This window comes from Xenopus tropicalis, chromosome 2 (genome assembly GCF_000004195.4).
Source record: "Xenopus tropicalis strain Nigerian chromosome 2, UCB_Xtro_10.0, whole genome shotgun sequence".
Taxonomy (NCBI): Eukaryota; Metazoa; Chordata; class Amphibia; order Anura; family Pipidae; genus Xenopus; species Xenopus tropicalis.
Genome location: NC_030678.2, coordinates 128,509,891 through 128,523,670, shown reverse-complemented (window position 1 = coordinate 128,523,670; position 13,780 = coordinate 128,509,891). Strand labels below are relative to the sequence as shown.

General features: G+C 34.8%; 1 protein-coding gene across 2 annotated transcripts in view; it reads right to left on the bottom strand.

Moving 5' to 3' along the window:
- Positions 1-13,780, bottom strand: part of pcdh9 (protocadherin 9) — a 1,048,626-nt gene that overhangs the window by 582,735 nt on the left and 452,111 nt on the right. For both annotated transcript variants that reach the window (XM_031897111.1, XM_031897110.1), the window contains exon 3: positions 144-209. In XM_031897111.1, coding sequence (XP_031752971.1) covers positions 144-209 — 66 coding nt within the window. The remainder of the gene's footprint in view (positions 1-143; positions 210-13,780) is intronic.

Sequence of the window (13,780 nt, the reverse complement as noted above, 5' to 3'; positions counted from 1 at the left end):
GAAAATGTTAGCAGAAAATATAAATCTATTATCTAGCTGCCACGCAGGAATAAAGACAGGCAACCCACCAGCCAAGTGAAGTTCATCTTGAAAAGACTTCTAAATAAATAGCATCTGTAGAAAAAAAATTGCAATATACTTACAGAGGGGAGACCGCAGGGTACTCTGCATGGAGATAGAGTCTTCCCACCAGTCCCTGGTGTCGGATTCTAAAAGAGATGAAGATACTGTAATTATCATCTCCCAAAATTATCTCATTCATATCACTAAAGCTCCAAGGTAACATTAATTAAATACAGATTAAGCAATACATCCTAAATTTGCATATTTTATCCAGAATAAAATGCTTGCAAATGTCTCTGTTTTAATTATATTTTTGGAAATAGCCCCTGTCTGACAGGGCTACCTGTAGTAAAACTGGAAGGTTCAACATGTGATATCTCCCAAAAAATGTGGGGTTTTTTTGCCCCCATCCTTATTACCATGGTGCCAATGAGGACTGACATAAGAATATTTTCCCTAAAGAAATCAGAAAATATAGGAACATGAGAAAATACCTCAACTTTTCCAAGCATTTATGCTTTTGTGCTACACGCACTGGTATTGGTACAAAGATGTATGCTTTTGCTTTTTTTGTGCTGATATCTTCTCATTGTAACTGTACAAAACATAGGTGGAGAGAAGTCTACAGTATGTGAAAAGCCCAGTAAGTTCTGTGTAAAACAGACCAGGTGGTAGGAAAAGAAAGACTTGGGGAAATCTTCATCACTTGTACTGTATGTTTGGAAGGGATCAGCACATGCATTAGCTGATAAAAAGGGTAAATCACCGACTGTTGCAAACATTTGCTTTAGGGTTCTTTTACATCAGCATTTGCTATGTGTTCCCTTGTGCTGGATCTTTCATGTATTCACCACAGGGGAAGGGCAGGTGGTAATGCAGCCCTGTGTTTCCTATTGTATTTCCTATTTATTGTACTCTCTGTGTGGTTCCGGCAAGCACCAAAGGCAGGTAGAATGCAGTTTGATGTCTTCCACCTGCGTTTGGCAACACACTTAGTTAAGGCATGTGTTCCCTTGTGGTGAAACACTTAAAACTTCCCCAGGAAGAAACGCATGAGCAAGCCCTTATGTACAAGAGTGGGGTTGTGTTGAAATGTCGAATGAAACTAATAATACTGATGACTATTCAGAAAGCAAAGGTCCCTCAGATGTTTTCCTTAAGTTCAAAAGTAGAAAGCTGCATAGATAAGGGCTTATTTACTAACATACGTGCTAACTTTTACAAATGCAGCTGCCAGTAGCAACTAATCAGGTATTTATTTTTTTAACTTTCAGCAGACTCTTCAAAATTAATTTCTGATTGGCTGCTATTGGAAACTATGCTATCCCTGGCAACTACAATATCTCCCATATATATAACAGAAAGGCACAATGTTTGCCCAGGTGCAATTACTCATAGCAACAAATAAGATGTTACAGAGCAGCAAACTTTAAACCACGTATTACAAAACACCAATTTTAGTAAATTAGCCCCATTATTTCTTGTGTATTTAGTATTTTCCTATAAACGTAGCTGGCGCAGGGACTGGCGAGATTTATGTATATTCTCTGTAAAAATGTAGGGAATATGTCAGTGCTATATCAATACATTAATAATAATAATAATAATAATAAGTCATCGTCATCGTCGTCGCCGCTGCCGCCGTCGTCGTTGTCGTCATCATTCGTTTTTACCCAATAAAGTGAATTGCTGGTGTGAAAACATACGCATTGTTTCATTTTCTGAAGTAACCTGAAGGAACCTTTGTGCGAATTCGGAAAACTAAGCACTGCGTATGCCTTCCAACTGGTGATTCACTTTATTGCTGGTGGGAAGGCATTTTGGGGAGATTAGTACTTAGAAACTTAATTGCCAATTAAAAAATTGTAAAGTTTGTACCAGTATGCAGTGTATGTAACAAAAGAAAGCCACCATACATCAAATATTTGCAATTAGAGTAACTGCCTAATAAGTGGAAATGTAATATGGAGCAAATATTTGCATTTCCCAACATAATTTTGTGTTTTACCATTTAGATGTGGTTTACATTATTTATTTATATTTGGACTGCAATTACTATTATTTGTAACATAACAAGGCTTGGTTAGTAAAGTACAAGGTATTGCTTTATCTTGGCAAAGGACAAGACAATAATTAAAAAAAAAATCTAATTATCTGCTAAAATGACTTCTATGGGAGATGGCCATCCTGTTGTTCAGAGCTTTCTGGATATCAGATTTTTAATTAAAGATCCCATAGCTGCATTTGCCCAAGGGAAAAAAAACTGAGCATCAGACATATATTTCTGGTAACAACTTTATTATATAGACCCCAAAAAACTTCCAAGGTCATACATACATACATACATACAACTCAAGGATCACAAATGAAGCTGATAAAACACAGATGAATAGGATGTTGCCTTTTTTTTTTTTTTAAATATAATTCTTCCCTTCTTATGCCACAAGACACCCACAACATTTACTGGCGAATGAATAACACAATAAAAAAATCACTTGCATCATTTGAGCTTCCCAGATGTGGATTTCTGGGATAATTGTGCTTATAACGTTTATGTCATACAGATAATGCATTTAGCGGAAATAACCTTACTGATGTGATAACTTGCTTTATATTTGCAATAAACCTAATAAATGCAGAGATTATTATGTAGCTGCAACATCCTGGAATAATAAAAATCTATTACTTTGTCAATATCACAAAAGGGCTATGGGTTTCCGAGGCATATGGGCCACAGATGGTTGTGTGATATCCAATTAATAAAATAGTTATTACACCAACTCAGCTTGCATCAGGCTGATAAAACTAACCTGTCAAATATCTTTGCATCTGTCAAATCATTTACATTCAATTCCTTTTCTGCAGTGCTTATTCACAACCCCTGATTTTAAGAGCATTGAAGACACAGAAAGCAGAGCAGTAAATCATTCTTACGTCATTGCAATTACTGCTCTCAGATATATTGAACACACAGGGTAAAACAGCAGAACGACCTTGTATTTAAGATGAGTGTAGTTAAAGTTCCCATATCATTCGACAAGCCCCTTATATCACCAGCTTTACACACAGATATATTGTAGTAGTTGTTTGTTTTTGTGGGTTTTGCAAAATGCCTGTTGGTAGTAACTAATAATGTTGTTGTAAATTGTTTTAATAATATTAAATTTAAACTTTAATTTTCAAGGTAACCCCATTTTATTAAGGAGACCGAGTAAAACCATTACACATCTGGATTTCATATACACTAGCATGCTAAAGGAATAAAAATTGCACAGCGCTGCTCCCTCACTCATAATTAGTGGCAAAAAGACGTCACAGCCATAAATTTGCTAGGCAACAGTTTCTAACCTTGACAATTGATCATCTGGACGTGTCAGCTTGGAACTGCATCTGCTTCTTACAGCATTCAAGCTCCATTATATTCAGAAGCAAAATGTGCCGCCATGTAAGACTCCATATTCATACACACAGAGAAATGTATTTTCTTACTAACACACATGAAAATATTCACTCTAACATATTTTACAGTAGAGAAACATCATCCCCTGACTTTTGTTGTATGGCTCTGAAAAAACAACTGAAAAGGTTTACATCTGTCAGTCTGACTTGGGAGGAAGACAGGGAAGCATGCATTACAGTACGTAGAGAAAATTCTCTAAATCTACTTTCCCATAATCTATTTAATTAAGTATTGATATTGTTAAGATAGTGAGGGTATTGTCAGTTCTAAATAATGTAGTGCAAGTCAGAACATAAAGATGAAGACGGATTACTGAATCCATATTGTACATCCATTACCAACCCATTGTCCCCCTTAAATAACTGGACAGGTTTACTGTGTGCACCAAGTGCCTTATTTAAGTTTCTAACTGGTCCCTTTACTAGGATCATACTAATTACTAGAATATTGCTATTATACTAAGGAGCTAACCTTCTATCCCGTGGGGATCCAAACGCGTAGACATTATGTCCGAATAAAGAACTTAACTCTGAGATACCTATGCCGTGAGTGCTTTCTGGAAGACTATATATATATATATATATATATATATATACACACAGTATATTTATATATATATACATATCAGTTGCATGCACATAGAATACAATATTCTAAAGCAGCATTATTTTGAACCCCACTCAAGATTAAATTATAATTAACGTTAAATTATTGCTTGTTGGTGAGTGATTTAAACACTCCAAGTCATCGCCAATATTAGTGGTAGGGTGTATAAGATATGCAGCATAATTAAACTACAAATTTGACTTAACTAAATATATTACTGAGAAATACATATCATGATCTATATCAGACAAATAAAGAAGTAGGCATAACTTTTTTACCTTAGCCACACACTATATTTCTCTGAAATGAGCAGATCCGTAAATTGTCTCCATCTTTACTTTAGCGTGATACTATGTCCTGAAAGCTGGTATTGTATATGGGTCAGTAAGTAAAAGTATAACATTTATCAATTTGACCTAATATTTTTCTTCCCTGTACATTAAATACTTTTCTTTGAAGTAGAAACTGTGGACTTTTTAATATTTACTATCAGCTCTAGTGTATTCTGCTGCCTTTTAGATGTTGAACAACGAAAGCCTCACCTTTTCTATTTTGTTCTACAGGTATGGGACCTGCTATCCTGAATGCTCTGGACCTAGCATTTTCTGGATAAGAGGTCTTTCAGTAATTTGGATCTCCATACCATGTCTTCTAAATATTAGTATTATTTAAACATTAATTAAACGTAATAGGATTGTTTTGCCTCCAATATGGATTAATTATATCTTAGTTAGGATCAAATACAAGGTACTGGTTTCCTATTACAGAGAAAAAGGAAATCATTTTATAAAACTGAATTATTCCCTTATAATGGAGTCTATTGGAGACAGCCTTTCTGTAATTCAGAACTTTCTGGATAATGGGTTTCCGGATAACAGATCCCATGAATGTAGTAGCTTAGTCTTTCTAGAGACGATGAAGTTTCAGCAAGGGGGGCAAATATACTAATGTAAAATATTGCTGATTTTTTTCATGTGTTCCTTCCAGGGAAACACATTTTTTTCCAAGCAAAAATGTATGAAAAAAAAAATTCCTTGGGCAAATGATTCCCATGATAAGAAATTCAGTCTCTGTAGACACACAAAAAAAAGCTCTAGATTTAATCGATTTAATTGGTATAATTGGCTTTGGCTACCTTAGGGCAGTTCTTTTATCACTTACTGGGAATAATAATCTTACACCATATTTAACAACAAATATTTACATAATGGTGAACAGTACCAGCTGGCCAGCCTACTATTTAAATACTTAAAACAAAAATTTATTATTTAAGATTCTCAGGTGCAAAATGTATTAATTAAACTGTTTGTATATGTAAATCTGAAGAAGTAAATGCATCAATAAGTAGATAGGATTTGTCAGAGAGTTTATAGCCACTGGTCAATTTCCAGCTACAGACAAGATAAGAGCCATAAAGCCCTTCCAGACTTTTGATCTTAGACCGCACTGCATTGGCCACATGTGTGTTTCCCATTAAAATAGAAATTGACGTTTCTGCCACACTAGCATAAAATTCACTGATATTGAATATTAAACCAGAAAAGTACTTATATGGAAGAGGTTTCATATAGGACATGTAGGTATTATCTATTAGACAAGTGTAAGTCAACTTTTTCCAGTTTCTTGTAGCCCAAATAACCATTCATTCTACATATTTCTAAATAAAATTGAGCTTTGGGACAAATACGGCAGGGGGTATAAAATTACTGCATAGGAGAATGCCTCCAAAGCTCATTGAAGACAGAAGCATTAAAACCCTGTTCTCACTTATTAGATCTAAATCTTGTTTTACTTTTCCCATATATACTAACAGAATAGAAGGAACACTTTTCTGTCCTTTTTGAAACATGATGGTTAATTAGTTATTTGATTATGATAATCAGATACACTAATCACTGCAGTCTTGATGAAAATTCAGAAATTATCCCTAGAGGGCTCCGGTCCAGTAAATGTGTTGACAGGCTATTTGTTATTATGATGGGAATGCATTACAATGCTTTAGAAAAAAAACAAAGACAGTCTGTGTGTGTACGATGCATAATAATCAAACATGTAGAAATAGATGAAAAAAGGCAAACTTGATTTATGGAAAGTGGTTCTATTTCATGGATGTCAGTCCCTCAGCCTTCCAGCTGTTGTGAACTACAAGTTCCAGCATATAACTGAAGGCATTTGCTGTTCACTACAACTGCAGAAGCTCTAGCGGCACAGCACTAATAAGTTAGTCATTGCTGATACTTACGTGTTACCTAGATGTGATGATTATAAGCATTTATTTCAGAAATGACCAAGCAGATGTTGTTGCACTATTATGCGGCATTCCCAGTAGTCTGGACATCCCTAATTTATTTAGAAGAAAGCAAATGTGATGTGTGAAGCATATCTTACACTGAAAAAATGGAGTACTCATTATTAGAGTCATTCACTTCACTTTATCCATAATTACAATAATTACTGGCACTAATTTGGAGCTTATGTATTGAACATTAATAAAAGCATGTCACTTTTTTACTCTGTTAACAGAATTAATTGATCTAAATTTTTATAAGTAGCTATAAATGTAGATGCCATTGGGTTAGCGTCTGTCTGGGGTGATACAATGGGAAATGCTGTGTTATTCCAAACAGAGAGAAATAATTGAGCAAATGGATCAGATTTCTTTTGCAGGATTTGCTCTTCTGCCCTGTCCTGCAGGGTGTCCTATACAATAGGTTTACCTACAACATTATTCTTTTTCCTCTGCTGTCATTTATTTATCAGCGCCACTTAAAAATAACATCACAGAACATCAAAATTGTGAGCATATCACTCTGAACTGCTAAACTAATTTATTTTATCGTGTTTGTTCAATAGCAAAAAACAAACAATACAAACTAGAAGGAAACTACTTTTTAGAGAATGATTTTGCTGTATTGTTCAGTTCTGAAAATGTCAGGCTATGCTTTATATGTTTTACAAAAAGTCAATAGCTGTTTTTTTTCTGCACTGAGAAAAGTTATGCTGTAAAAGAACAATATGCTCTATTTACAAGAATTGAACACAGTTTAAAAATTAAAGATCTATTTGCATTGCTCCCCTATGGTATAACAGTGTATTGTTCCATACAATATTGTGAAAATAGTATTAGCCAGCCAAGAGAAAACAGAATGTCAGAACAAAACAAATTGATAAGTTAATGAAATGCCAGTAGGGTAATGGGATTGCTCCAGGTGTAGTAACCAGCAGCGACAAATAAGATGCTAGCTTTCAAAGAGATGACTATAATGCTACTTGTTTGTTAATTGTTGTGGGTAACTATACCCAGACTAAGCTTTTAAGTTTTACTGCAAGCCTTCCAACATGGTACCACCCAGCTCCCATGTTACAGCAGTAAGGGGATACAATTACCCAGTAACTGCTAATAATTAATCATAGTTTGTCATGATACAGTGCAACAGAAATGCAACAATGATATGATCATGTCATGCTTTACAATTGGAAACCTTAAAGGAACAGTAACACCAAAAAATGGAAGAGCTTTAAAGTAATAAAAATATAATGCACTGTTGCCCTGCACTGGTAAACTGGTGTGTTTGCTACAGTAACACTACTATAATTTATATAATAAGCTGCTGTGTAGCCACGGGGGCAGCCATTCAAGCTGGAAAAAAGGAGAAAAGGCACAGGTTACATAGCAGATAACAGATAAGTTCTGTAGAATACAATAGTGTTTTATCTGTTAACTGCTATGTGCCTGTGCCTTTTCTCCTTTGAATGGCTGCCTCCATGGCTACATAGCAGCTTATTTATATAAATTATAGTAGACTTTTTGAAGTAAACACACAACTTTTACCAGTGCAGGGCAGCAGCACATTATATTTTAGTTACTTTTATACACTTTCATTTTTTGGTGTTACTGTTCCTTTAAGAAGTAGTTCACACCTAATTTCCTGCCCATTTGTAGGTTTTAGACTTTCCAACTGTAAGGCTTTCTTTCCAATATTTCTTTCTAACAAAACTGTTTTCTCATTTCATGGCTGCTTTTATGAAGTTCTTGGTCCCATTCCTAAGTCTCAGTGGTAAAAAGGACTAAAGGACTTAATCTACTAATGAAAAATGGACAATATAGATGATTAACATGTAAAGAGAAGAAGAGCTTGGACAAAATTGCTACTGCTATTTTGCCCACCGGAATAAGGTAATATTTGCACTTTTTGGTAGAAAATAGCACATTCAGCACATCGGCACTGCTTAGTATTGCAATCAAATGTGGATATCATATATGCCTTCCAGCTTTCTCTTGCACCAGGAGTAAAATGTAACCTAGATTTGCTGCACCATTTCCTTACACTTAAAAGAACATCATCATCATCAAGATCATCAAGAATTTCCTTGCATGCTGATTAAAGAGATGTATATGTATAAGGGCAATATTTTGAACAAGAGAGGGTATGATGGCATTTCAGGTAACTGATGTATGGACAAGGCTTGTGTGACTGCTGTGTGTTATACCATCTTAGAATTTATAGATGGAGCACAGTCTCAGTCTCAGTACAAAAACATTCTGTTAAAAAAAAACAATAATAAAGGTCTGATATGCAAAACCCCACTATCTGTTGCACTATGAAAAAGAAAATTGTTTCTTTTTTGGCTAGTTTGCCTTATACTTCTTGTTAACAAAGCTAGTACAACTAGCATTATTATAGTTTGCTATAATGCTTAAATATATTTGGTGACCTTATGGCATGGTGCCCCGTATTTACTAGAAATACCCAGGTCCCAAGAATTGCAGATAATAGATTACATTTAGGCAGGGACTCTAATCCTGACACTGAACAAATATACAATTTTTAATCCATCTGCTGTTATCATAGGATTTTACATTCCTACTGTGCTGTTAAAAAATTTAAACTACATTAGTACTTCAGGTGTTTCCCTCTTGAATAGTGTGATCTGCCATATCATAGCTTCTCAAGGGGATAGGCTAGTCTCATACAGACAACCTTCTTGACTGGAGGTAATCCCACAGGCAGAAATTTTGCTGTTACCTAAGTAGAAGCCAAGATCCCTAAAGGCATTCAGGTGAGTGTGACTGAAAAGGAGTTAGGCAAAGTAATACATTATTCTTATCTCTTCTATTTTTTATATTTTTATGGATGCCTGTCATCCTAGTGCTGAATTATATTACATTTAAAATTGCTGTTGTGCAAAGTCTTTTGACCTAATCATTAAGGAATACGTTTAGATCTGGCTCTGTAGCTAATTTAGAAGCCTTTCCCAGTTTAAACGTTTGAATACTTATATTTTGTAAAAATATGTTTTCCTGATAAACAAGGAGAACAACTGCCTTATGCATGAAAAGTTTTCAGTGTAATTGTCTGTCAATGATATGATGATTTATAATGCAATCTGCTTCTTCTGCTACTGCAGATAACTCTAATTTGCCACAATTGTTTTGGATATGATGAACTTGACAGCCATTCTCAATTTTTCAGTTTGGCTTTTATTCAGGTAAAACAGCCAATCTGAGATTGTTCATTTACAGCTTTTAAATAGAGACTGTAAATACTTTAGTAGCAAAAAACCTCAATACAATGAAGACATAAGCATATTCACACGTAACAAAACTACTAAAGCTTGGAAAATATGAAGCATTAGAACTGTATTAGCACATTTAGGTTCTGTTTTCAGCAATAATGTAGAAGGATGAATAACTATTCTGTATTATTAGCACTCATTTATAACATGCAAATGTTTTCTGTGGCGTCTAAGTGCATAAAACCACTGAGAGGAGAAAAATACCTAACAATGAAATCCAAAAAAAATACTGTATGGGGAAAAATACACTGTATTATTATCCAGCACAATTCTTTTACAGTCTTGTGTGTGTTTATGTGTTTGTGAATGGATATTTATGATTTATCCTGCCCCGTCTGTGCACAATCTCTTAGTTTAGAAACACCTGGGGGGAGGAAGGAGATCCCTATGGGGCAGGAATCTCTCTTCTTTATAAAGTGGAGATGCTCTCAAGGTTCAGGCTTTGAGTATTTCACCCTATGTTGAAGACGGTGGATTGGAGCGTGAGGCAGGGGCCTTAGTAGAAGCCTACTATGAACTAAGGAGATGACCACAATGGAAATTAGGCAATGGAACCCCATTAATGAGGAGCAGTTTATATAAGACTAGTATCTGTTTTAATATGCTTTATGAGATGTCAGGGTAGCTGGTTAGTGCAATTGTGTGCATCACCAAGGAGCAAATATGTGGGGTTGGTATTTCCAACAGTTAGTATTGACGTACAGTGTTTTCCCTTTGAAATATGCACTGGGACAAGATTAAACTATAAAGGAACTGTCATTAATGGGGCCAATTTATTAAATGTACAAATATTTTAGTATTTACAAAGCTCTATTCCAAAACTGGTATTCTTTTCATTCCTTTTCGTTGTGTTTTCTTGTTATTTTTTTTTAGAGCTTAAAGGGGACCTGTCACCTGTTCCAAATCCTTTTTTACCATGATAGTCAAGCAAAATAAACTTTACTTACACTACATAAATGATATAAATCTTGTTTGCTTCAGTCTTGTAAATACACAGCAAGCAGGCAGCTGCTATTTTGTAAACACTGTTATTAAGACAAGCTTTGCATCATCCCAAAATCTTGTTTATGCTCAACAATCTGGCACACGATGCCCATGCCCAAGTACAGGATGCATAAATGCAATGGTATCAAGCAAGTGCTAAATGGAAAGTGAAAGTAATTGTCTGCCCTGCCTCTATGCCTATGCCTTGGAAAAGATAACTTCTGGGAACCCTCTGCATTCCCCTGCTTGATATTTAATAAATCTTATGAACTGTCCTTTTCATAATGAGTATATTTGTGTGATTAGCCTATCATTTAACAAAGTCTATTTCTGTGTATTAAAAAAGATTCTGTCATGATTTTCATGGTGAAGTTTATATTACTAAATTACACTGTGTACATAGCAAATAACTCATTCTACCATTTAAAATGTTATTCTTGAACCAATAAATGTATTTATTTGCTAGTTAAATTTGTGTGTAGGCAGCCATCTCAGGTAATTGTGCCTGATCCTGAGCTTTCAGAAAGAGCCAGCACTTCACAATGAAACTGCTTTCAAAAAATCTATTATTTCTCCTACTCGGTTTAACTGGAGGAGTCATGGTCATACTGGGGTGTTTTACTATTGAGTGTTATTCTCATATCAACCTCTAGGTGGGGCATGAGAGCACTTTTAGTAATGTATGTGTCGGGGAGCTGTACAGATGAAGCCATTTTTTTCATGTGTTTAATACAGAATAACTAAACTCATTTAACTCACTTATCCCATTTAACACAGGAATCTAATTAAGGAGTTGCCTTATGTAAACAATGGTGCTCTTTGAAAGGTTAAATGTGCTAAATGAGTTTACGTGACTTAAGATAACAAAGTTTCTTCAGTTTATCTCGAGTCATGACGCATTTAATTTACAATTCCAAGAGGCTTCATCTGTATCTTGCTCTAGGCTGCTGGGGAGTAAAAAGAGAGGGGTGACATCACTCAACTTGCAGTGCAGCAGTAAAGAGTGACTGAGGTTTATCTGAGCCCAAGTCACATGGCTGGAGGCACCTGGGAAACTAAGAATATGTCTAGCCCCATGTCAATTTTCAAAATTACATGTAAATTAAATATTGAAAAAATTGATTTGCTCTTTGAATTTCAGTAGTTTCAGGGTTCTGCTAAAGCAGCACTTTTAACTGATGTTTTTTGAAAGAAAAAAAACAAAAAAAAAATGTTTTCCCGTTGTCCTTTAATACTGCTTTTTCTTGAAGATTCTATTCCTCTATAAAGTTTCTGTTTCTAAGAACTGCTGCTCCTACCCCAAAATTATTTTGACAAAGTGAGATTAGTGTGATTTATCTTTCCATCAACTTTCCCTCAACTAACAAGTGCCCAGCTGAGATAAAAAGTCACAACTACTATGTACTTTACCTTGACAGCCGCAAGAGTTACATAAAAATAGCTTTAAATAAGCACACATGTTAAAAAGGCTTAGAATCCCAAAACCTTATTTATATAAAAGATTAAACTTACAAAATGTAAAATGCAAAAGACTTGTCTCCAGAGCCCACCTTTGATGCGCACAACTTCATTCTTTCGGCAAATAGTTGAAACACACAAGTTATGGTAAAATGTATATTTTTTAAAATAGTTCTAATGATGCACTAAAATTTATGAAATTATACCGACCATTGGTCTGTGTTTTATTAAGAATAAATACCAAGGGAGCACTTAACAATTTAGACTTTCCTTCTAGGCATATTGTTGAGCAGCACTCAATGCACTTTCATCCAGGGCTCTGTTAACCCTATGTTCCACCCTGCTTGCCCCTGTATCTGAATATATATAGGAACTTATTTTTGTTCCCAAGCATATGATTAAATGCTGCTTTTAGAATCATAGAATGGGAAACTATAAAGGTAGAATGAAATTGCAGTGTAAACTGTACTATTGGGAGTTTTAAATATGCTTGTAACAATAGCAGGGCGACTGTTACTATCATGTTTTATGCACCTGTAACAATTTCTCAGCAAATATGTACCTTGTCTAACATTGTCTAACGAAATTTGAAAGTCCATAGACCTTGTATGAGGCTGAAATTCAAATCTAGCAAAGAATCATAAGATGCATTACTTAATCCACAGAAACACCCATAAACAACATTTCAAAGTAGCATCAACAGAAAGTGGCTCAGAGGATTGTATGATTTAGCCCTTGCTCAGTCCATATGGGATAGCAGATCTTCAACAAATTTGACTTTAATCCCTCACTGCCTGTCTTTTAAATTTACAGACTGACAAATTAAACTTCTCAAATATTATGGATTACATATAAAATACAGGACACTTCCAAAGTTTATTTTAGCTACCATTTGACATGTAATTTCTCACAGATTTTGATATACCTGTACTTGAAAATATTTCCTTCAGCAAGGATTTATGTAGAATAAACTAAATACAAGTAAGGGAATCCTTATCCGGAAACCTATTATCCAGAAAGCTTTGAATTACAGAAAGGCCAGCTCTCATAGAGTCCATTTTAAGAAAATAATTTACATTTTAAAAAAGTAATTTTCTTGTACTTGTAACTAAGCTGCATGACTCCATTTCTGGGGCAAAACAATCCTATTGGGTTTATTCAATGTTTAAATGATTTTTAGCAAAACCTTGTGTAGACAAGGTATGGTGATCCCAATTCTAGAAAGGACCTCTATCTGGAAAATATCCTGAACCCACACATTCAACATAATAGATTCTATACCTGTAGAACTATTATTTTTTTTTGTATTCTGGATTTAATCTAAATTCTCATTACCATGTTATTTATCTTCCTCATGTTTTTATTTGGGTTCATATTTCATTCCATTATCCTCTAACCATACAGAGGATAATGTCTATGCAAACAAATATTTGATACCAGTTAGCTACTAGTTAGCTATATGCTAGTTAACTAGTATAAGTAATAATAATGACGTTCTTGCTCCCTATACTGATTCCCTTTACTCCTTGTGGACATAGATTGTAAACCATTCTCCATTCCTATACAGAAGTGATGTTTTACTATTTAAGTGACAATGTAGTAGCAAAAATCTACATCTTAGACATCCCTGCT